A 25,807-nucleotide genomic window follows, 5' to 3' on the forward strand; every position below is an offset into this window, starting at 1 on the left:
GTTAACTTTACATATCATAGACTTCGCACCACTCAGCAAATTAATTGGTTAGGCACCAAGTCTTATGGCTGCACCACTCTTCTTTTGGTCTTTGGTGAAAAGGACTGGACTTGTTTTGAAAATAACAGCTAAAAACCAGGATGGGGTAGTGTCATGTCTGGAAATAAAAGTAGTCAAGAAACAAGCAGGAGATCAGAGCCATAAAGACAACAATCAAAAATAACCAAGACTGAAAAACCAAAGTCAATAATTAACATTGTAAAACCAAATATCAAAACCAAGAAAATAACTGTGATTTGTAGCATTAAACACTACATGTATTTTATGGATGTTTTTTAACTTGTAGAAACAGTTTTTGTTGTTTATTTCTCATTTATACTTAATTTTGCATAGTTTACATTTGCTACAGGTCTGATTTTCTTCTTATAGCAAGTGACCTCACAAAAGTGACGCTATAAATTTTCAATAACTTTACAATGCATTATCCTTTGGTGAATATTAAGATGGCGGTTATTATTACATTAAATTTCAATTCTCTTTAGTGCAGTTAGCTTATTCTCCAAGCAGGCCATAGTGTTAGAATTGATTTCTAGTATCTAACAAGAAACAAAGCAAAGGTGAAAACCAGAAGGCAAAAGAATTTGTCAAAACTCAAAGGGCAAGTTCAATAATCATAGTCAAAAAACACAAAAGGATCACAAGGTAATTGAGTAAACTATCCAAATCTCAGGTAAATTGGTACAGTCAGGGTGGACTTTATATAGTTGATGAATCCTGGGATGCAATTGCATGGAAATGGCTGCCGTAAAAGACCATAAATTGGGGGCGCCTATAGACAAAAGAAAATGGCATTCAAAATGATGTAAAATAAAAATCATTTTAGATGGATGTTCTAATCCACAAAATAATCAGATAAACAATACCAAGAACATTTGTATATCTCACAAGAAACCAAAAAATTACACCATTGATGAAAAATATAAATTAACATCATGCAAAATTTAAAAAAATAGTAAAACGGTACAGTGGTACCAATAATAATCATAATAATATAGGATTGTAACACCTTCAATCGATTTCTAGCCAAAATCTGTAAATATTCCATAAAAAAATGCAGAAATTACAATTATTAAAGCTGAACTGCCCAAGGACAGCACAACGATTTAATGGTCTGGTGGTGACCAAACACCGTGAGTTCTGTGAAATCATGAAAATGTTCACATACATACATATATATCATTGTGTTCACAGTTTTCCAGTCTCAGGGTACACATTGGCCATGCCATGAAGCAGCAGCATGGGATTGGCTCATTCCATTGTTTGAAGCTCTTGGTACAGTTGGAACGTCTTTGCATTTGTATCTTCCATCAAGAAGATAGAAACACATTGCATACTGTAATAAGTCTTTCGTTATTTTTGTTATTTCACAGGATCTTGTTCTAACTTGAGGAGTTGGAGGGCTTCTTTAAGGCTTGTTTTGACTCCTAAGGGCAGGACGTGTCTACCTATGCTTTCAAATTAGCCATACAGTGCTGCACAATAGACTAAAGGAGCTCACAGGAATCCCTGATATATGTGTGTACTCATAATATTTTCATTATGGTCAGCTAATGTACCCCTCAAATGCATGTAGGAGCAAATCTGTATAGTGTCTCGACTGAAGCGATCTTACATTAAGCATGTGTGAGAATTCTATGCATGGCTGCTACAGCTCTGTCATCTAAGCCAAAGCAAAACCAAAAAAAAAGTCAAAAAACATCGACAAATGTCAAAAATATGAAGCGAGAAAAGTAGTTTCTCATGCAAAAGTATAGAAGCATGAGAAGATTTTCAATTTTACCCCAAAGCTAGGCTACTGACCCTGCCATGCAACAACATTTATATTAGGGTTCGTTAACAGTTTGTAATGTGGCCTTCACTCCATGTGGCTGACAACAGACATAGCAACTGTAAACAATATGGCTGTGACTATGCAAAGACAGTAGCAAAATGGTGACTCCCATAGAAAAGAGAGAGAGGTTAGGAGCACGCACTGATACAGCACATTGCCGCACCCAGATTAGGACCCGAGTGCAGCCATGCAATGGGTGACACCTCAGCACCACAATAGTTCAGGTGGAATGGAACAGTGTGAGGTTTTTTATGGTAGCTGGAATGCCAGTTCTGCCACCAACCCCCAGGTTTTCCCTGCAGGTTGGAGGGCCTACATGCAGGGCTGGATGCAGATTAACGTCATACCCAGGATGAAGCAATTGCAGGTTAAGGACCTTACTCGAGAGCCCAACAGAGTAGAGTCTCTTTTGGCATTACGGGTTTCGGACTGGCAACCTTCCAATTGCCAGTGCAAATTCCTAGCCTCAGAGCCACCACTCTGCCCCATAGAAAAGAATAATAAAAATAAACGAGCAGAAAAAAAAAACTATAATAAGAAAAGTGTGAAACATGCAATCCTAGCAAACCATAACCATAAATCATGACAATGTGGAAGGAAGCTGAAACAATCAGAAACAACCCAGCATACACAAAGAACATGAGCTCTACATATTGGCCTAAATTTAGCACCCTGATAGTTAACATTTTTTATAATTTTGATTTTGTGCCCCAAGCTTGTGAGACGGGATGTTTATCAATTTAGAAAGAGTTAATGAAATATTAAACATGCTTTTCCTGATCAATAAATTGCACTGTTTTCATTTGGTTAAATTAATGATGTATTATACTGTAAAAGTATTTGTGCAAAATTGGCAGGTGGGATTTATAAATGTGGACAACTGCTCGAACGAAACGTCTGGATTTTGTTACTCAAGAACTGAAGGACTTGGAAGTGAAAGGTACGTGACATTTAAATAAGATTTTTATTTAGGAGATTAAAATACAAACATATCGTACTTAAACATCCATAGAAATATTTAAATGTCTACTCCTAATTCATGAGGGATGATGAAGACCTCCTGTTGGATTTACTCAGCTTACACATAAATTAAGTTTTATAATACCAAAGTGTTTATATTGATGAACAGATCAGAGACACTATGACTCACTTTGTAAGCATCAGAAAGAAAAATCCGTTAAAATCCACGACAGGACTTGAATGGCTTATTGCAGCTTATGTTTGCAGTATACAGAGAGAATTATCTCCAGCAGGTGGCGACCCTGCAGTGGGAGTTGTGGAAGTGAAGGTGGTGATGTAGAGAGGGCCCTGTCACTCATTTTTTTCTTTTGTTAAAGTAGAGAGTCATTTTTCCTTTTTACATTTTTAAAAGCATAGCTGATATTTTTCTTCCTTCCTTTGATTACTCAGACTATACTTTTTCATTTCTTTACCTTGGGTTGCAAATCATCCACTCCTCTATTCAATCATCCATTTTTGAGACCTAGACCCATAGCAGTGAGCACAAGCAAGAAGCAAGTCCCGGATTGGACACCAGTGCAGTGCACAACACACACACACACAGAGACACACACACAGACACTGACTAGACAAGTTTAGAGCCACTGTGACAGATTGGAGGGCGTTCTAGAGCTGACCATGTATCCATACAACAAGGCAGTCAAAATATGTGTCAGGAGCAGGGTGAACAGATGGAGCAAACGCAACACAAAAGGGTATACTCCATGACAGCCTTATTCCGGTGCTATTTATATTTATAACACTTTAGTAGTATAGTATAGTATAGTACAGTGATCCCTCGCTATATCGCGCTTCGCCTTTCGCGGCTTCACTCTATTGCGGATTTTATATGTAAGCATATTTAAATATATATCGCGGATTTTTTGCTGGTTCGCGGGTTTCTGAGGACAATGGGTCTTTTAATTTCTGGTACATGCTTCCTCAGTTGGTTTGCCCAGTTGATTTCATACAAGGGACGCTATTGGCAGATGGCTGAGAAGCTACCCAATTTACTTTTCTTTCTCTCTCTTGTGCTGACTATCTGTGATCCTGACGTAGGGGGTGTGAGCAGGGGGGCTGTTCGCACACCTAGACGATACGGATGCTCGTCTAAAAATGCTGAAAGAGTTGCTACCTTCTGTGTGCAGCTGCTTCGTGAAGGGACATGCTGCACGGTGCTTCGCATACTTAAAAGCTCAAAGGGCATGTATTGATTTTTGACTTTGTTTTTCTCTCTCTCTCTCTCTCCCTGCTCCTGACGGAGGGGGATGTGAGCTGCCGCCTTCAACAGCTTTGTGCCGCGGTGCTTCGCATACTTAAAAGCCAAACAGCCCTATTGATTTGTTTGCTTTGTCGGTCTTTATGACAGTCTCTGCTCCTGACGCACACTCCTTTGAAAAGGAAGATATGTTTGCATTCTTTTAATTGTGAGACAGAACTGTGATCTCTGTCTTGTCATGGAGCACAGTTTAAACTTTTGAAAAAGAGACAAATGTTTGTTTGCAGTGTTTGAATAACGTTCCTGTCTCTCTACAACCTCCTGTGTTTCTGCGCAAATCTGTGACCCAAGCATGACAATATAAAAATAACCATATAAACATATGTTTTCTACTTTGCGGATTTTCTTATTTCGCAGGTGGCTCTGGAACGCAACCCCCGCGATGGAGGAGGGATTACTGTATAGTATAGTATAGTATAGTATAGTATAGTATAGTATAGTATAGTATAGTATAGTATAGTATAGTATAGTTTGGAGCTATAGTATTTATAGCTGCAAGTTGTGACATTTCACCTTCCCACTTCAGTGCATTCACGTGAATTTCCAGTCCAGCTATTCAGAGAAATCCAAGGTCACTGTTAATTTTTTACTTGGACTGTAAAAATAATTAGAAATTCAATATAAACTGAATATTTTTCCTGAAAATAAAGACTAAACTTATTAATTGTATATCAAGAGTAATTCAACCTCAGAAATGGCTTTTCTTGTTAACTGGGTCATGTCATGTCCTTTTCTAGCACAGGGCGCAAGCCATTAGTATATCGTATAGCCAAGACACACACACACACATACCAAACACATGCGAGGACCACCTGAATGTCACCAATGCACCTAACTTGCATCTCTTTGGACAGTGGGAGGAAACCCACGTAGACACAGGGATAACATGTAAACTCCGTGCACCACTGCACTACCCAGGTTTTTTTTTTTTATATTTAATACAATAGACTAAGATGAAAGGTCAGTGTTACATCACAACTCAGAGAATTTGGGTACCTTTGTGTTCTTCGAATTGTCTGGATTGAAACTTTGAATTCATAGAGCATTCATGTGGAAATTCCAACTCAGAAACTCGTGTTTCCTGTCTGTCCAATAGCATGTGAGCACAGCTCATCTGACCTACAGTATCTATTAGACTACAAGTATCTTGGCCACAATAACCGAATTAGCCTGTTCCTTTCTAGCCCCAGATTTTCTTTTATCCACTAACGTCCTTTGCCTCCAATCAGACAAGCCCTGCTTTTGCTCTATTCCTGACTTCATGCTTACCTGACTGAGGAGGTAGAGGTGGAGGAGGTCCTAAGCACTTCTGGTGTCAGTCCAGTCTACTGGGAAGCACATCTGGATCACCTCTGTTCCCTCAGAGACAAATACTACAGTTCCCAAGAGCCTCTTCGGGGACTGGCAGTGGGTGTAATGCAGCTGCTGCTGCCCACTAATCGCCTGGGGTATTTTTGCTTTCATACAGTTCAATATAGTCCAGGACCTCATGGCAAAGTAAGGATAACCCATCCAGAATGGATATTGCCCCTCTAGTTCCCATTTTCCCCCCGACTCTCCCAACAACCCCAACAAAATATACCTGCATATCATGGGGACATGGAAGGAAAACTAAAGTAAACTCCGAGAAATGCAGGCTGACACAGACCAAACATGCAATGGTGAATATGAGTATATGCCTTAATTTTTTTTTTGTTTAGTCATGAGCAAGCTGTATAGAATATTTAATATGACATTTGCATTAGCCAGACGCACTTGCCTAAACTAACACCTAAACCTTAACCTGCAATGTTCCAAATGTATTTCTCACTGTTAGGAGCTGAGCCTGCTGTACACAGCAGAGGTACCCTTCATCTAAGGGGCCTACCAAAGGCAGCAAAAGGAGTCTCATGTTGTCAGGCACAGAGGAGTGTAGAAAAAGTAGAAATTTACCTGGAAAGGATGAAATGAAAGCAATTTCAAGTGAGACCTGAAGGTTTTTTTTTTTGCAAACATCTCATGACTCACTTTAAAAATGAAATTAAATAAACAAAAATGCAACCCTGCATTATCACACATTCAATGATTAGGCTTAGTTTTCAAGACACCAATTTAAACTACTGTTGTGATATTTTCCCCTAAATATCTTATTTCTTGTTTTTTCTCAGCTTGCCACAGCTTACCCTAGCAACTTCAAGTCCACGGCAAAAGCTATATATTCATTAATCCTGGGCTAAACGTTAAACAATGTTCACACAGATGCACTAAATCTGAAGAGGTCATATTACCAGTTCAGGTTAGCATTCTTTAAAATGTAGAGTATGATGTGTTTGACATCCATAATGATTAATAAAAAGGTTAGTGATAAACGAGTGTTTATCGTGACTGTTCTGAGGTGACTTTATTCAAGGCAGATTTGCACTGACCCACAGCCGATCCTAGCAACCTCACAGAAATATTTAAATATGCTGGTCAATCTAAAAGCACTTCTTTGGATTTTTAAAGGAAATTTGGGACTCCTGAGGAAACCCATGCAAAGAAGAGCATTAAAGCCACAGTCAACTCTTTGTGCTACATGGCCATGGTACACTAAAGAATGAATGGTTTGATTTAGAAATGGATTCATACAGCACAATTATTTTCTTTTCGTTACAGTTTGGGTCGATAGGGCCAACTTTTATATGACAACAGATAGATAGATAGATAGATAGATAGATAGATAGATAGATAGATAGATAGATAGATAGATAGATAGATAGATAGATAGATAGATAGATAGATACTTTATTAATCCCAAGGGGAAATTCACACAGATGGGGGAGGGTGGAGGATTACATGTGTGAAAGGTCATTTTTCTTTTTACTATTTGGAAATCTTGGGAGACAAACGTTGCTGTCCTCAGTTCTTGGGAGACATGTTCAAATGGAAATGAGGTTGTGTTTTAAATATTTTACCAAGAAAACATAACATTCTCAGTTATAATTTCAATGAAGGGTCTCTGCTGCCTGCCTCAACAGCATTAGGTGCAATGAACGACCATCTCTGGACAAGATGGTGGTCCATCACAGGGCCCACTCAACAATACACCCACCTTCAAACTTATACCAGTCCAGTTTAGAATCACCAATTAATCTAAGCAGCATAGTTAGTGGGAGATAAGTGGAAGAAAAAAAATTAATTCCCTGAGAAAAACACATGTAGACTTGGGGAGAAGATGCCAAACTCCTCACAAACAACAACCAACTGTAGGTCTCAAACCTAGGATTTGTTAGTCGGACTATTTTAACTACTGCACATCAGTATTGTCAGAGGCTAATTAATATTATTTCTTATTGTTATAAACAGCATAGTTTTAAAGGTCATGTTTGGCAAATGTGATAGCAAAATTAATAAATTAATTTGTGTACAGTGATCCCTCGCTATATCGCGCTTCGCCTTTCGCGGCTTCACTCTATCGCGGATTTTATATGTAAGCATATTTAAATATATATCGCGGATTTTTTGCTGGTTCGCGGATTTCTGAGGACAATGGGTCTTTTAATTTCTGGTACATGCTTCCTCAGTTGATTTGCCCAGTTGATTTCATACAAGGGACGCTATTGGCAGATGGCAGAGAAGCTACCCAACTTACTTTCTCTCTCTCTCTCTTGCGCTGACTTTCTCTGATCCTGACGTAGGGGGTGTGAGCAGGGGGGCTGTTCGCACACCTAGACGATACGGACGCTCATCTAAAAATGCTGAAAGATTATTTTCACGTTGCTACCTTCTGTGTGCAGCTGCTTCGTGAAGCAACATGCTGCACGGTGCTTCGCATACTTAAAAGCTCAAAGGGCACGTATTGATTTTTGACTTTGTTTTTCTCTCTCTCTCTCTTTGTCTGCTCCTGACGGAGGGGGTGTGAGCTGCCGCCTTCAACAGCTTTGTACCGGCGGTGCTTCGCATACTTAAAAGCCAAACAGCCCTATTGATTTGTTTGCTTTCCTCTCTCTCCTGACGCGCATTCCTTTGAAGAGGAAGATATGTTTGCATTCTTTTAATTGTGAGACGGAACTGTCATCTCTGTCTTGTCATGGAGCACAGTTTAAACTTTTGAAAAAGAGACAAATGTTTGTTTGCAGTGTTTGAATAACGTTCCTGTCTCTCTACAACCTCCTGTGTTTCTGCGCAAATCTGTGACCCAAGCATGACAATATAAAAATAACCATATAAACATATGGTTTCTACTTCGCGGATTTTCTTATTTCGCGGGTAGCTCTGGAACGCAACCCCCGCAATGGAGGAGGGATTACTGTATTCTTTTTCTGGACACACTTTCCTCATCACAAAGTCATTATCACAGAGTGATAATAATGAGTTATCTGGTAAGGTGTGGTGTTTGCATGTTTTCCTCATATCTGAGTGGGTTATCCACTGCCAACTCTGGTTTTCTTCACACAACCCCAAAGATATGCTGGTTAAGCTAGTTGACAGTTTGGCCTCGAGTGGGATGTGAATGTGAATAGGCCTGCAATGGACTCATACCCTGTCTAGGCCTGTTTCCTGTTTTGTGCCCAGTGCTATTGGGACAATCCCTAACCAACCCATGGCTACCCATAAATTGAGCAAGTGACATTCAGAATGCTATATATTTCAAAGACGATACCACGAACAGGCGGATCACTGGCCAGTTTTTTCTGCTAGTACAGTGATTTGTTTTGATGTGAATAGGTGTGCTTTTGCAAATTGATGAGCAAAATAGCCAAGTTTTGTTTCAAATAAATGCAGTGTTGCATACATATTTCGCAATCACAAAATGTGAAACTCACTTAAGAGTTTTTTTTGAGGTTTTTCATGTATTATTTGGTATGGAAAAGAGAGATATTGCTCCCTAAAGCCTTGTTGACACTTGTGTATTGACATGCATTTTTTTGGCAACTGTGTAACTCAGGTAACCTGAGTCAAATCAGCGATATTTTATGGTGCTCATTCACGTCACTGCATAATTTTGATACAAAGACACACTAACATGCGCCACTGAGAACATATAGGAAAGCCTCTCTCTCCCTACCATTACTTAGCAACCACTCTTTGCTATTTCTTGATTCCTTCAGAACAGGGCGAGCACATCCACACAGCAAGTTCTGTGAGGCTGTAAGTATCCGAGTATCGTTTCTGTCCCTGACAAATCTATAGAATAATGATTGCCAAGAGTGCCGTCATAATAAAATGAGTTCATCAAGAAAACGGGGGACACAGTTGGAAACTTGTCAAGAGTAAACTTCACACAAACATTAGGAAGCTTCTCATTACACAGAGAGCCATAGACACTATAAGTTATTAAGTAAGTGTGGTAGACAGTAGAACTTTAGGGACCTTTAAAACTAGACATGATATTTTGGAGGAATTAAGTGGATACAGGATAGGATTTAGTGGATGGCCCATTCTTGTTTTAATAATTGGCAAAGCAGGCATTGTACCACCAGAACAACCACGACACGCATCTTATGGCTCATCTAAATGTCAACATATGACAAGAAATGAGCCCAGTGATTTTTTTTTGTATATTTTTTTCAGTAGATAACTTCATTTAAAAAATAAATGACAAGATGATACTGTACATACAGAATTAAGGTAGAAAAACACTTTCAGACAGGAACTAAACACCTTAATTACTGTTTCAATCACATATATTTTACTGGTCACAAACCATATTTTTTTAACAAATTTAGCTGCGATGCAAAGCTCTGAGCTTTGCTGTGAATTCAGATTGTTTTGTTCATCACTTCTGATGTTAACATAGTATTCTTATTTTGCACACCCATAATCATTCAAGACCAATTTTGAATTACCAATCAGTATAGAAAGGGCATTTTGGCCTGTGGGTAAGAAACCTAGGAAGGAAGAGAAAAACAATACTAACCGGCTAAAGGAGAAACTCCACGCACAGCGCATTGTTGTCAGATTTGAATCTGTCGCCAGGATATCCATGAGACTGCAGCACTACCCACTGTGCCACTGGGTAATACATTGTTGTATAGTACATCATAATATGTGACTACTAATTGAAACATTTATTTGACATTAAGTATATTTAATGTAAGCTTTGATTAACAGATTAGTTCAATATGACTTGTTAGTAGGGCGGCACGGTGGCGCAGTGGGTAGCGCTGCTGCCTCGCAGTTGAGAGACCTGGGGACCTGGGTTCACTTCCCGGGTCCTCCCTGCGTGGAGTTTGCATGTTCTCCCCGTGTCTGCGTGGGTTTCCTCCGGGCGCTCCGGTTTCCTCCCACAGTCCAAAGACATGCAGGTTAGGTGGATTGGCGATTCTAAATTGGCCCTAGTGTGTGCTTGGTGTTTGTGTGTGTCCTGCAGTGGGTTGGCACCCTGCCCGGGATTGATTCCCTGCCTTGTGCCCTGTGTTGGCTGGGATTGGCTCCAGCAGACCCCCGTGACCCTGTGTTCGGATTCAGCGGGTTGGGAAATGGATGGATGGATGGACTTGTTAGTAAATGGTATGCCAGCACCAGAGGGAAACGTCGTAAAAAATTTGGTAATTTATTTTGAATATGACATACAGTAGATTCAGAAAGTATTCAGACCCCTTCAATATCTGCACACTTTATTGTGTTGTAGATTTAAATGGATAAATTGGGAGTTTTGGCCCATCAGTCTACATACAATAACCCATAATCACAAACTGAAGACATATTTTCAGAAAGGATTGCAAATTTATTAAAAGTAAGAAACAGAAACCAGTTATTAACAGTATATACATGCATTACTTTTGTGCTTTGTTTATAATAATCTCTTATAGATAAATTTCATTTTCTTTCTTAGAAGAGCAACACAAAACATATAATTTGGACCCATTTCATTTAAGAACATTGTCACACACATGCGCTTGGGGAGCAGCTAACAGGCTCAACGACGCGGGATAACAGTGGGTTTTGTACAAGGCACTAACATCTCTCTCTCTCCCTCGTTCAACAGAAAAGGGGAAGAATAAAATGTACCGTGAGAAGACTGGCAGACGATTCCATTCACCCATTAAACTCATCACTTCCGACCTTACCTGACAACTGCTCTTCCAGCCTCAACATTCCACACTATGTCCGCTTGACCTTCTTCCCAGCATTCCCATCCATCCATCCATTTTCCAACCCGCTGAATCCAAACACAGGGTCACGGGGGTCTGCTGGAGCCAATCCCAGCCAACACAGTGCACAAGGCAGGAACCAGTCCTAGGCAGGGTGCCAACCCACCGCAGTCCCAGCATTCCCTCTGTATTCAATTTCCTGACAGTCTCATTATATAAACGTCTCTCATGCATTGCAATTTGTCTGCTGTATGATTCATTATTTTGGTGAATGCATAAGCCAGGAAAGGCTATTCTGAACCTAACAGTACACGGGGCTCACACCCCAAACCTTTATAAGCGTGTTGTCTCAAGTTCTTTTCACAACATCAAAAGAGCTCATTAAAGCAAAATTCATCTTGGTCATGTCCATAGAGCTTTAAACCAGTCTTACTTAGGAAAAAGTCCACCACGTGGGTACAAGATTTAAATTTGACTACACTTCCATTCATCCATCCATCCAACCTCCCATTTTTTTAATCCTTTTATCCAGGGCAAAGTTGTGTGGCAGCTGGAGCCTATCCCAGCAATCATCGAGTACAAGACAGAAACAACACCTGGATAGAGCATTAGTACTTTGCAGGGTGAACACACACACACAAGCAGACACACACACACACACACGCACACACAGGCTAATGTTTACAATATCAATTTTGTAATCTGTGTAAAACATTCATTCATACAATCCACATTAGTGCACGCATAGCCAATCAATAAATGTGTTCACTGAAAACAAGACCAAAGGAAGGTTGTAATATAATCTGTTTACCAATATATCTAATAAACCCCCCAGAAAGTTGTCATAGAATAAACATAACATTAAGATGTCTGAATTAGCCTAAACCACCCTAATTCAGGGTGTTAATAAGAAATTTTATGATGTTCTTCATATGGTAGCAGGACATACTAAACAAGAATAGTAGCAATATTAAAATGTGTGCTTCGATTGACATGTCTAAAATCTAAATATTCTTGATTATAATAGAAATGTGTCATTTTTCATCCTAGACAGAGGTCCATAGATCCCTAGTTAAGGATCAAAAATCAAAATCACATCATATTCGTACTCCCTGACCTTTAAATAGTCTAAAATGATACACCACATGTCATAAGTTTCTGGTTATCGTATTTCATCTCACGTCATCTTTCAAAACCGCTTTTTCTGGTTATAAAAGTGTTAATTGCCAAGACAGATGAGTCCCAGTATTGTACTGACACACTGAATGCCTCTTAATGTGAGAAGCAGATAAATTTAAATATATCAGATTATAAAATAAGGACAGCTAATTTCTTAGAATGATTAACTTATGATCGATAGATAGATAGATAGATAGATAGATAGATAGATAGATAGATAGATAGATAGATAGATAGATAGATAGATAGATAGATAGATAGATAGATAGATTAGAGCAAAACAGGTATAGTCAAAACTAAATGCATATTTTTTTAATACTAAGATAAGAGTTCTTTCCAGTTGTTTCAAATATTTTACTACAATAGTTATCCGATCTTACTTTTGGTCAATTATTACATACAGTTAAAAGCAAACCTGATCGCATTTTAAAAACACTGGCTTGCCTAATGTGCAACTTACTTTGTTAAAAAATAACTGGCACCAAATATGAAGCATTAGTAAGGAAAGTGGCATGGTAAACATATAAAGTCCTCTAATTTGTAACCTTTGTACATAGATTAAGGTTTGTATTTATTGCTTATTTGCTAAGTCTTGCTTTATTTCTAGTGATCATTTTTTCATACAACCTTTGGTGCATTTTTGACAAAAACAATAGGACCCACTTTATTTTTACATTAGGAAGAAAGATTGCTGAGTTTATTTAAAGCTAATGTGTTTGAAGCACAGACGACTATTGACAAGAAAAAAAAATGGTGAGTGCATTAGCTTATTGATGTCCATTGTTCATTTGTCTCCCTTAGGACTCTGGATGTGGGTTCCAATAACATGGTGTTTGGCGGAATTAAGTCTATTGATTCAATTCTCAGCCGGCCAGGACAAGTGAGAAGCAATGACTTTATTGGATGCGTAAAAAATATGAGACTGAATGGGATTCCTCTGGAGCCTTCACAAGCACTGACATATCGCAATATCCATGACAGGTATAAGACATTGTTACAAATGAATGCCATTATTCTGTTTCTATGTATACACTCCAATTGGATTTGACTAGAAAATTCAAAACCTCTCTGTTTGCTCCGAGGTTCTCTGTTGATTAGTTAAGTCAATTACCCTTCGGATTTCTAAAGAAGAATATTAGCTCTATTAAATGTGTTACTGTCTCATTAGTTAAAAATAGAACAAGCAATGTGCTGCTTAGTGTTTACCACTACTGAGCCCTAATACTCTCTGAAATGGTTACAGAGCAATGTTGTCTTAGTTCTTGTCTGCTAGATATATAATGTGTGAGATGTGGATTTTTATCTACTGTAAGTTAGAGTGTGGCTAGATATGCAGACATTTTAATAGTGATGAAATGTAAAACACTTTTATAAGAAGCTGAAATATAACCATCTGACTAACCCATAGTTGGAGATGTATTAATTTAATTAGCTTCCTAAATAGAAATGGCTGATATTTGGTATTGCATCCTTTTGTAATGCTTTTGCCATTACTGAAACATTTTTGTGCTCAATCTTCTTGTGTTATTTGTAACAAAATGGAGCAATGAAACCAAAGTACAAAGAATTAAATATGTCAAGCTTTTCTATATTATTTATTTCCACCTGGGGACAAATAATGTTTTATCTATCTATCTATCTATCTATCTATCTATCTATCTATCTATCTATCTATCTATCTATCTATCTATCTATCTATCTATCTATCTATCTATCTATCTATCTATCTATCTATCTATCTATACTAAAAAGTACAGTATCTATCTGTTCTATATTACATTGTTCCTATTTGTTTATTTATGTGTTGAAACTCGTAAGTAGTTCCCTGGGTAGAGTAATAATCAGAGTTACAAGATATGGAATATTTATTCGATCAACATGACGCAAACAAGAGGCTAAAATAAAAGGACATCAACAAGACGTTAATCCTCACATAGAAGGTTACCAGGGTTCAAAAGGATGTGGCGAGGAAGCGTATGATGAACGCAGAAAATCAATTCTATCTTTCAAGCTAAATCATTAGGCAAGAATCCTGAAGAGGAAAATCAAAGCAAAAGACAAGACCTATGAAATCAGGATAGCAAAAGTAATGTGCACACAAAAGTTGTTGATTTCTTTGAGTATCCACAAACTTGGATATGGAAAGGTCATCACAGGTGACCTTTTAACTCATCCCATCAATGAGGTTAGGTTCTGTAATCTCTGAGGCTACCAACCACACAACTGTGCAAAACGACTCACAAAATGGTACTGTGCCTTAAAATCAACAAGCCTTCGAAAAAGAGTGAGAAAAATGAATAACTACATTATTAAAAGAAAGCCATGTCAGAAATGAATTATGTTCCCCAAAAACCTGGAAATGATTATAAAGAACAGCAAAGTGGGCTCAGAGGAACTAATAAAAAATTAATAAAGAATAGCCATCATAATACATGGAAACATAAGAAGTCATTCACACACAACTATACCCCTTGTGTGCCTGACTAAACAAGAGTGTCTCCACTGAAATCAATCTATTGTCAGGGTTTGCCAACCCCAACTAATATTCTGCATCCTACATCTGACTCTCCCGGAGAGCTCTTATTTCAGCTACACTCACAGCTGCAAGTTTTCTAGTGGAGATTAGGGAGCCCTTTATAAGCCACACCTTGGAAGCACATCCAGTTTTGTCTCATTAGCAAGGTGCCATTCTGGGATTCACCGCCCACCACCGTTCCCCTTGAACTCCCTCTGACCATTACAGTCCCTTTCATATATACTGTAACTGTATCTATCATATATAGTACCTTTCAAGTCTGTCTATCTCTTGGTTCTCCACTGCTGGAATAATTACCAGGAATACAAGACTTCATCATCCTCTTTGGTAGCACAGCTCATCACCTAATGGTGATAGCAAATACTTTGGTCCTTCTTGCCTGTCTTTTGCCCCTTTCTCTCTCTTTACCTCTCAACTTGTTTTTCTGATGAGTCCAGGCTCACTTTCAACTATAACTGAGAATAACTTTTGGGACAACCAGGTCCCTTTTTAATCTTCAGGGAGGACACTTTAGGTTCTGCTCTGGCTCAACTAGTTTGCAGTTTTCCTGTAGTCCTGACCCCTTTGTGGCCTTTAAAGCACCAGATCAGCACAGCAATTTGTTAACAACATGGCGTCACACGCCTAAACTCAAAACCATGTTCTATCCTCACTGACCAGCATACAGAACCCTCTGACCTTGCCTTTTAATGAAGATATAAGCAAATTTAGAAAGCAATTGAAATATGTTATTAAATGTAATTCACTAAACATTACTTTCAGCTTAATGCTTTGTACAATAAGAATCTATTTCTGGAAATGATTAATAATTCTGATGAAAGTACTTGTTCACATTCAGTTAAGGGAAAATAAACATGATAACTGAGGAAGTAACTCTTTTTGTTATCATAAAGATGAGCCATTTTACGCTGTCAACTTCACCCTTAGCACACTTAGAATAGCGGTGCTATGAAACCTGTGGCTTAAAGTTTCCTGTAAATTAGAACTTCTGTGTATCTTAATGAGGTCTCATCCAAAACATTAACAATCAAAATGCAACATGCCCATGCCAAACAAATTAAATATTCCTTTTACATTTGATGATTTTGTTTGTGCAGCGCATTTAACCAACACTGTTTTTTACAGGTGTTCTCGCATTGGTTGGGACTGTAAGAGTGGTGTCTGCCTAAACGGAGCTACCTGCGTGGACTTGTGGTCTTTCCATCTTTGTCAATGTCCTAAAGACTTTACTGGAGTGGACTGTGGCACCAGTAAGTTCTGTTTACAGTGTATTTTATATTGGCTTGGGTGAGGGAATCCTTCAATAGTCCACTTTGTATTATTTCTAAACTGTATATATATATATATATATATATATATATATATATATATATATATATACATGTACAAATATATACACTATATATATATACACTATATATATATATATATATATGTACAAATATATATATATATGTTGTGGTGGCGGACACCTGGGGATCCTGCCCAGCCAGGACACCTGGAAGGGCCAGGAGAGGGACAACACTTCCCCTGGACCACAAGAGGGCAGCTGCCCTGGTCTGCATTGGGGCCACAGGATTGGAGCTTAAAAGCTCAACCTTGTTGGGGCCCGTGGCCACCACGAGGGGGCACCCAGAGGATTGTGGAGCCCTGGATTGCAGCATTTCCACCACACTTGGAAGTGCTGGCGGAAAAAATTCCAGGCACACCCGGAGTGCTTCCCGGTGCTCATGCAGCACAGGAAGGCCATTGCGAAACACCTGGAGAACATTCAGGGCATTATAAAAGGTTCCGCCTCACTCCATTAGTCAAGCTGGAGTTGGGTGGAAGAGGATGGAATTTGCGAGTGGAGGAGTAGACGTGACAGTAGACTTGTGAGAAGAGAGGAGAAGAAGGGACTGTGAGCGATAAAGCTAATTGTATATTACAGTGAGTATAATTAAACGTTTATGTTTTTTTAGACAATTGGTTTCTGTCTGTCTGTGTACAGGGGCTGAAACTCTACAATGTGTGTGTATATATATATAATGTGTGTGTATATATATATAAAATATACAGTATATTGTGGAAGACCAGCCAGGACACAGACACCAACAGTTCCAAATATATGCCTTTATTTACAATATTTACAACTAGTAAAGTCCTGCACACATCCCAGTGTCCTTCCACCAATCATCCTCAAGTCCAGGCCTTTCAATGATCCAGCCTTCCTTCACCGCCTCCACTCTTCTCCTCCGAGCTTTGTCCTCTTCCACCCGACTCCGGCTCACAACTGGAGGGAGGCAGCCCCTTTTATTTCCACCCTGACGTGCTTCAGGTGCCTCTTGATGAGCTTCCTGCAGCACTTCCTGTGTGGCGGAAGTGCCGTTTGAGCACCCAGAAGCACTCCGGGTGTCCCTGGTATTTCTTCTGCCAGAACCTCCAGGTGGGGTGGAAGTGTTGACGTCCAGGGCTCCTTACTCATCCAGGCACTCTCTGAATGTGGCCACAGGCCCCTATAGGGTTGACCTTCCATGCTCAACTCCCGTGGCCCCCATACAAACCAGGGCGGCTGCCCTCTCATGGTCCAGGAGAGGCATAGTCCCTCTCTCGGTCCTTTTAGGCATCCCGGCTGGGCACAGCCCCTAGCGTCCTGCCACAATATATATATATGGAAGTGAAGGTCTGTGATATGATTTGCATATTTGCAGCTGGAGATCCACAAAGGGAGAAGATGAATCACGTATCATAAAGTAGTTTTTATTCCTGAGCTTTCAGCTCCTGCCAGGAGCCGTCATCAGAGGGTAAAGCTTAGACATACAAGAATCAAAGGCAATATATAGCAAAATTAAGTGGTGGAGGGGGTGGTCTTAGGTCAGTGTGTGAGTGGGAAGAACTCACGATCACTGATCTATACACATACAAAATCAACCGGACATACATTCAACTGGGACAATACACAAGTAAGATTTAAGGCCAGTACTAAAAGTGCCAGAGAGCTGGCTGAATCTTGGCTATCAAACGAAAACGCCATTAAAAGACATTTGGACATAAACCTAGCATATACAAACTTAAGAAGAACATGTTCATGATAATTAAAATTTACGACCAATACTCCTCCCAACCCCCACCCATCCATACTGACCTAAGACCACCCCCTCCCCTCAGCCCACATCCGTTCTTTTGGATTTGTGCAAATAAATCGGTACCACAAGCGAACTATGATACTTAGCGGGATGAGAGAATCTATATATATATATATATATATATATATGAATAATTCATTTGTTAGATGATGGACCCTTTGAAAAGGGTTTTATTGATTGTATGACCCCCTCATTAGCTCTTTGCAAGAGTTGTTTGTACAAAGAAAAGATAATATTCCTTATGTCTGGAGGTTCCAACAAATTATTTTGGGATTTCCAAAGTTGAAAAAAACACAACCCTCATATAATTTAATTTAGTTAAAACTGTTTATCCTTCACTAAACCTCACAGTTCCATTATCTACAGTTTATAATGATTCACTATTTCACCGGCAGTATAATTTACTAGGGTGACCAGACATGACAGGGACATTGCCAATTTCAGGTTATACATCCTAATAAATACCTGAAGAATACCAATATATCCCGGTTTTAATAGTCTCTCTTCCGAAAACAAATATCCTCACCTTATACAAAACTTCAAGGGGGACTCCCTCATACCACCCCATCCTCCTCCCCCTTGATGTAAAATGTGTAATAGCACAGTCCTAAATTTCAATCGGGAAAATCTTGATTAATAACTAGTATTAAATTTGAACAGCATCATGATGACTACCAAGAAGCACACAAATACAGAGAGTACTGTTGTTTATTTTTTCCACATGAACCACTGTGTGGAATCGTATTTGTTAATTTGTTAATAAGTTATAGCAGGTATTAAACAAATGAGGATGAATACATGTTACACAAGTGTCCCAGTTTGTGACGTGCTATTATTTACTATCACGGCACCTCATTCACATGTTACCTGTAAATTGTCGTTCACTGTAAGAAAACTTGCCTTTCACTTCTGTTATTCCTCAACATATATCATAAATGAATAGCTTTGAACGTCCCACTGAAATTTACTATAGCCAGATATGCCAAGAAATAATTCATTTCAAAAGTTTTTTTTTCTTGGTTTTGTTAGTTACTAATTGCAAATTGTCACTGTGTGTGAATATGGTGTGGGTGTGTGTTTGTGTGGTTCTGTGAATGAGAGTGTTCCTTGTGATGGACTAGAGTCCTGTCCAGACATGTTCTCAGCCTTGTGCCCCATCATTGACCCTTGCAACCTTGAAATGTAATGAGAAGGTACTAAACTGGCTTACTGAACTGAGTCAATGGACGGCTACAGTGTGTGCACAGTCCTCGAATGAACCTGAATGTTATGCCATGCGTACATTTTCTAACTTGTTAAGAACTGTGGCCATCAAATCTCTTTACTGGTCTCCAGGTACTGTCCTACCTTTCATATAACACTGAAGAAGAGTATTAACTAAAACACCTAAGTGTCTTGTGTGGTCAACAGTTCTAGCCTTGCTTCATTTATCACTATGGGGATTTTTGATCTGTGACCCCACCTATAGAAATGGACTCAGTCTTATTGAATGCTCACAGTTTTGTCTCACTCCTCATGAAGGCATATCCACCAAGTTTAGGAGTTCCATAATGTGCTCCTTCCATCCCTCAAAAATATCACTTGGTGATGTCCAAGGTTGTCTTATATTTTACAGAACCTCTTTACTGCTACCCAAAATTCATTTTCTATGGTCTTCCCTAATTCACCTCACACAAAGCCTTCTCTTGTTGGCTTTGGAGTTGATAAAATCTGTTTGTGTGCATTGACGAATCTGAAAGAATACCAACAGAGAAGTGTTTTACATACAGTCCAAAGAGAGACCGTGTTTGCATATCCCAGCATCACTACAGATGATATTAGATACTAGTGAGCTCCTGTGAGTAAGGTTAGAGGAACTAGAAAATTAAAGAGTAAACAAACACTTCATTAAATTTCTTGTGTTTGCCTCATAATTTCAACATACAGTAAAAACCTAAATAAAAAATTATAAAACAAAATTGCCTTCAGTTTTTTATGTAAGCTATTTATGTTCAGGTTTTATGTTTTTCTCCAAATACTTTTTGCTTTCTGGCCCACTAAGAGTCAAGAGGAGTGTCATTTAGGGAATTCCTCCCTCAGTCACTACACCTCTATGCACTTAGGGTCCAATAAGAAAGGTCTCTTCTGGATTGTGGCAGCATCAGACCCAAGAGAGTTGCTAACCTGTGGCAAAATCAAGGTGCAAAATACTGACATCTGGAAAAAGTCATCTGGAGAATTGGACAAAACTCAGGTGAAGACTGAGTAAACACTACATCCTGTGATGCTTCTGGCAGCATTTTTCGTTGATGGTCCTGGATTCCATGAGTATTTTGTGTCTTTCAACATCATGCAGTTTCCTCCAGGTGACCTAGCTGAGGTTGAACGGGCCTCTGCTTTTGACCAGATAAAAAATGGGTTACTTCACTCTCGTTGCTCTCCTTTCTTGAGCCAGTAGCATCTATAGGCGTTCCCGGACACTTCAGTGTTGCTGTTGATGGCTCTTCTTCCCCGCTCTCCTTTGATGGCCACCAGGCCAAAGACTCTGTCCAAGGATTGGCCTGTGAAACCCCTGCATTTTACCTCTACCAGTAGGCACCTTGCTCTCTGACTGCCTTGTCTACAATTCTTGATCAGTCCTTTATTCTTACAATCTTCCCATGGGACCGTTAACTCCAGCAGAACAACTTGTTTTGTCGATTTTGAGGTAAGGACAGTATTTAGGCACAAGGTAGTGACTGCAATATGTTGGGCGAACTTCAGCTTTCCCTCCAGGTCCACTGTCATCTTCCAGTCTCTTGCAAAGTCCAAGATTGCTGCAATTCTTTTTTCTAGCGGTTTCAGCTGCTCACCAGCATTTAATAAAGGTGATTGCCTGTTTAGAAGGACAACCTGTTTGCTCCACTCAATCCCCTTGCTGATGGCTACCGTCACAACCTTCAAGACTTGATCATGGTGCCACCAGTGTCTTCCCTCTCCTCATGCCTGACAGCATCTACTCAGAATATGCTTTCTACTCTGCCCCACATATGAAGGTTAGGTGGACTGGGGAGCACATCAAACATTGCAGATACAAACAGGCAAACCTAGCTCTAAGTCTTCATAGAAGCTCTTAAGCTTCTGCCTAATTTTAGAAATAAAAAGGGAGAAAAAAACACACAAGCATGACTGAAGAACAGTATAAATTGTAGCCAAGATGGAAAAGGGTTTGTTCTGAAAAAAACTAACTGTATAAATTAATTGAGAGAAGAAAGAAGAAAAGAAAAGAGACACATGGAGAGTGAAAAGGTTAACATGAGTTTGTTAGCAAGATCAAAAATTCAAAGGTAGCACGAAGACTAAGGATCAAACCTGTAACTAGAAAGATGTTCAAAATTTCAAAGAAATTTGAAGAATTTGTATGTCTGAACTAGCATGCCACCACCTTAAGTATCAATTGTAAGCTGATTTCACACAATGCAGTACTGACAATCACATGTCTGACAATGGAACACCACTGGCATAAACAACATGACCACAGAGTGGAAGCACCCACACCTAAATAATGGCAGTGAGATGGTGTCACTGCCAGAGTGATGAAGATGAATCATAATCAAAACAAACAGGAATTTCAGGAAAAACCTGAAACAAATATTCCACATTAAGAAAGTGTGACTCATTTTAATACACAATGATATGTCAAGGTTCAGTCAGGGCTTTAACCCTTGGCTCAAGCGTTTAGTCTTTTTGTTGTTTTTTTGATATTATTTTGCATATTTTGTTTTTATTTACAGTGCATCCGGAAAGTATTCACACCGCATCACTTTTTCCACATTTTGTTATGTTACAGCCTTATTCCAAAATGGATTAAATTCATTTTTTTCCTCAGAATTCTACACACAACACCCCATAATAACAACGTGAAAGCTTGAGGTTGTTGCAAATTTATTAAAAATAAAAAAACTGAGAAATCCCATGTACATAAGTATTCACAGCCTTTAGTCAATACTTTGTTGATGCACCTTTGGCAGCAATTAAAGCCTCAAGTCTTGTTGAATATGATGCCACAAGCTTGGCACACCTATCCTTGGCCAGTTTCGCCCATTCCTCTTTGCAGCACCTCTCAAGCTCCATCAGGTTGGATAGGAAGCGTCGGTGCACAGCCATTTTAAGATCTCTCCAGAGATGTTCAATTGGATTCAAGTCTGGGCTCTGGCTGGGCCACTCAAGGACATTCACAGAGTTGTCCTGAAGCCACTCCTTTGATATCTTGGCTGTGAGCTTTGGGTCGTTGTCCTGCTGAAAGATGAACCGTCGCCCCAGTCTGAGGTCAAGAGTGCTCTGGAGCAGGTTTTCATCCAGGATGTCTCTGTACATTGCTGCAGTCATCTTTCCCTTTATCCTGACTAGTCTCCCAGTTCCTGCCGCTGAAAAACATCCCCACAGCATGATGCTGCCACCACCATGCTTCACTGTAGGGATAGTATTGGCCTGGTAATGAGCGGTGCCTGGTTTCCTCCAAACGTGACGCCTGGCATTCACACCAAAGAGTTCAATCTTTGTCTCATCAGACCAGTGAATTTTCTTTCTCATGGTCTGAGAGTCTTTCAGGTGCCTTTTGGCAAACTTCAGGCGGGCTGCCATGTGTCTTTTACTAAGGAGTGGCTTCCGTCTGGCCACTCTACCATACAGGCCTGATTGGTGAATTGCTGCAGAGATGGTTGTCCTTCTGGAAGGTTCTCCTCTCTCCACAGAGGACATCTGGAGCTCTGACAGAGTGACCATCGGGTTCTTGGTCACCTCCCTGACTAAGACCCTTCTCCCCCGATCGCTCAGTTTAGATGGCTGGCCAGCTCTAGGAAGAGTCCTGGTGGATTCCAACTTCTTCCACTTACGGATGATGGAGGCCATTGTGCTCATTGGGACCTTCAAAGCAGCAGAAAATTTTCTGTAACCTTCCCCAGATTTGTGCCTCGAGACAATCCTGTCTCAGAGGTCTACAGACAATTCCTTTGACTTCATGCTTGGTTTGTGCTCTGACATGAACTGTCAACTGTGTGACCTTATATAGACAGGTGTGTGCCTTTCCAAATCATGTCCAATCAACTGAATTTACCACAGGTGGACTCCAATTAAGCTGCAAAAACATCTCAAGGATGATCAGGGAAACAGGATGCACCTTAGCTCAATTTTGAGCTTCATGGCAAAGGCTGTGAATACTTATGTACATGTGCTTTCTCAATTTTTTTATTTTTAATAAATTTGCAAAAATCTCAAGTAAACATTTTTCATGTTGTCATTATGGGGTGTTGTGTGTAGAATTCTGAGGAAAAAAATGAATTTAGTCCACTTTGGAATAAGGCTGTAACATAACAAAACGTGGAAAAAGTGATGCACTGTGAATACTTTCCGGATGCACTGTATGTTTTATTGTATTCTATGTGTTTTATTTAATATAATATTGTTTATTAATTACATTGCAATTAATTATATTTGCAATTTTGTATTATGTTAGTACTGTATGTATTAGTTTTCTCTGTTTTCTGCCCTGTCCCCTTTCAGTGGAGCCTTAGGTGGTGGGGCCATCTGATGATACAGCTGAAAGAATGTCACCAGCACTATTTATAGAAAAACAGCAGTGAACACAGCAGTGAAATTTATTTCTGTCTTTTGCATTGTGTTATGTTCTAGTGAGCGTCTCATCCCTGACTCAAGTATGTTTTGTTGTCTATTTAATATTTTTGTAGTCTTTTGAATTTTATTCAAACAAGACATGTAATAATGATAACAGTCTGTGTTTTCAAAGCTTTCAAAGCTGTGTTTTTTTCACCCGTTCACACCATTTTTGAAATGTATGGCTCTGGAGAGTGTTTTTAAAAGTCAGAGATTAAAAATACCGGGGTAGTGTGGACGAAAGTGTGTACAAAAGGCAAAAATGAAGAGTAATATCTGCTTTTGTGAACATAGTAGTGTGGATATAGATTAAGATTTCATTTAGAAGCATACACGTAGAATGCTTATATGTTTTTATGTTAGATGTTCAGAAAACAGTTTAATGACTGTTTTACTAACTTCAGTTTTGGGGTACATTTTGGTTTACATGAAAGCTAAGATTGATTTTCTGGTTTTATTGTTTATTTACTTACACTTTATCTTCTAACTCATCTTTCTCTGCCTTTGTAGCCTGCCACTTACTACATTGCGGCTGTACACTCTGAGCAAGAAACAGCAAGTTTGATTTACAATGGTTCTGATATTTACTACTTTTTCCAAGTATTTTAGAATTGTAATTTATTTTTGATTTTGAAGTTTACACCCCATGGAAATTGTTAATATTTTCAATATACAGTATGTGAACAAGCAAACAGTAGATCTTCATGCAAACAGTACCTACAGATAAAGGGTTTATACCTGAACAAATGATACATAAAGCTGACATGGTATATTCATTGTCATGATCTAAGTTAACAAAAATGCAAATGGAAAAAGTCAGTCCACCCCTACATTTACCATCACTTCAGATCACAAAAATTAGAGTCAGTTATTCCAGATTAAGTGCCTATGATTAGAACCTCTTTGGGTAGTATGCAGCTGGATCCTTCCTTACTTAAACTGCACGTATCGATGGTCTGGTGTTCTCTTTGCTATTGATGTGTGTTGTGTCATCATGCTAAGACCAAAAGAGCTCTCTAAGACACTTAGAGTGAATGCCTATAAGTCTTTATTTGAAATCAATGATACCACTGTAAGGAAAATCATCTACAAGTGATATAAATTTCAAACAACCGGTAATTTGTTTAGGACTGGATGGCCCAGCAAACTCATCCCAAGAGCTGATAGTTTGATAATAAAAAGCAGTTTTCCAAGAACCCCAGAATTTCACTGGGGGATCTGCAAGTAACTCTTGCAAATGTTAGTGTCAAACTGCTCAAATCTGCAAATAGAGTGAGATTACACAAATTTGAACTGCATGCGAGTTATGCCAGGAAAAAACCTTTGTTGTCTAAAAAAGAACACTCAAGCAAGACTACAGTTTACCATTGAACATCTCGGCTGAGTCCAGGCCTTCTGGACCAGTGTGCTCTGGACAGACAAATCAAAGAGTTTTTGGCCACAGTAACAGTAAGCATGTTTGACGCAAACTAAAAACAACATTCCAGGAGGAGAACCTCATACCAACAGTGAAGCATGGTGGTGAAAATGCTAGGAGTTGTAGTTGATTTGCTACCTCAGGGCCTGGGCAGCTTGCAGTCATTGAATCAGCTGTGAGTTGTGCATCATATCAGAGTGTCCTTGAAGAAAATGAGAGGACATTTGTTGAAGCTGAAAATTCATTTGAGTCAATGTTAAAAACTGATGGGCAGTCATGAAAAACTTCTACAAGGAGTCATTTCTGTTAAAGGGAGCAATACCAGCTTCTGAGGGCAAGGATGGACTTACTTTTCATCAGAAGACCATTACTATCTATTGATATCTTTGTTGAGTAAGTGATTGAAAAGGCAAATTTTCCTTGTGTTTTTATTTTATTCAATTACTAGGGGGCTTTGCCCCCTGTTCAATTTGCTCGCCAACCACTGGGCCTGCACTACGTACTAGTCTCTTTGCGGTTCTGCCGCTTGCGTATGGGGATGCAGATGTACAATTTAAACAGATTTTTATTTTCATGGGAATGGTTACATATGCATAATAGAACTAACTTTTACATTACTGCAAGTAATTAACCATATTAAAAAATAATAAAACATAATAATTTGAAAGTAAATTATGTTTCATGTTGTGTTACAG

General features: G+C 39.1%; 1 protein-coding gene across 1 annotated transcript in view; it reads left to right on the forward strand.

Moving 5' to 3' along the window:
- LOC114650928 (protocadherin Fat 4) overlaps positions 1–25,807 on the forward strand; it is a 163,036-nt gene that overhangs the window by 93,864 nt on the left and 43,365 nt on the right. Inside the window, exons 11-13 of the mRNA XM_028800871.2 lie at positions 2,749–2,831; positions 13,205–13,384; positions 16,065–16,189. Coding sequence (XP_028656704.2) covers positions 2,749–2,831; positions 13,205–13,384; positions 16,065–16,189 — 388 coding nt within the window. The remainder of the gene's footprint in view (positions 1–2,748; positions 2,832–13,204; positions 13,385–16,064; positions 16,190–25,807) is intronic.

The sequence above is a fragment of the Erpetoichthys calabaricus genome, chromosome 4 (genome assembly GCF_900747795.2).
Source record: "Erpetoichthys calabaricus chromosome 4, fErpCal1.3, whole genome shotgun sequence".
Taxonomy (NCBI): Eukaryota; Metazoa; Chordata; class Cladistia; order Polypteriformes; family Polypteridae; genus Erpetoichthys; species Erpetoichthys calabaricus.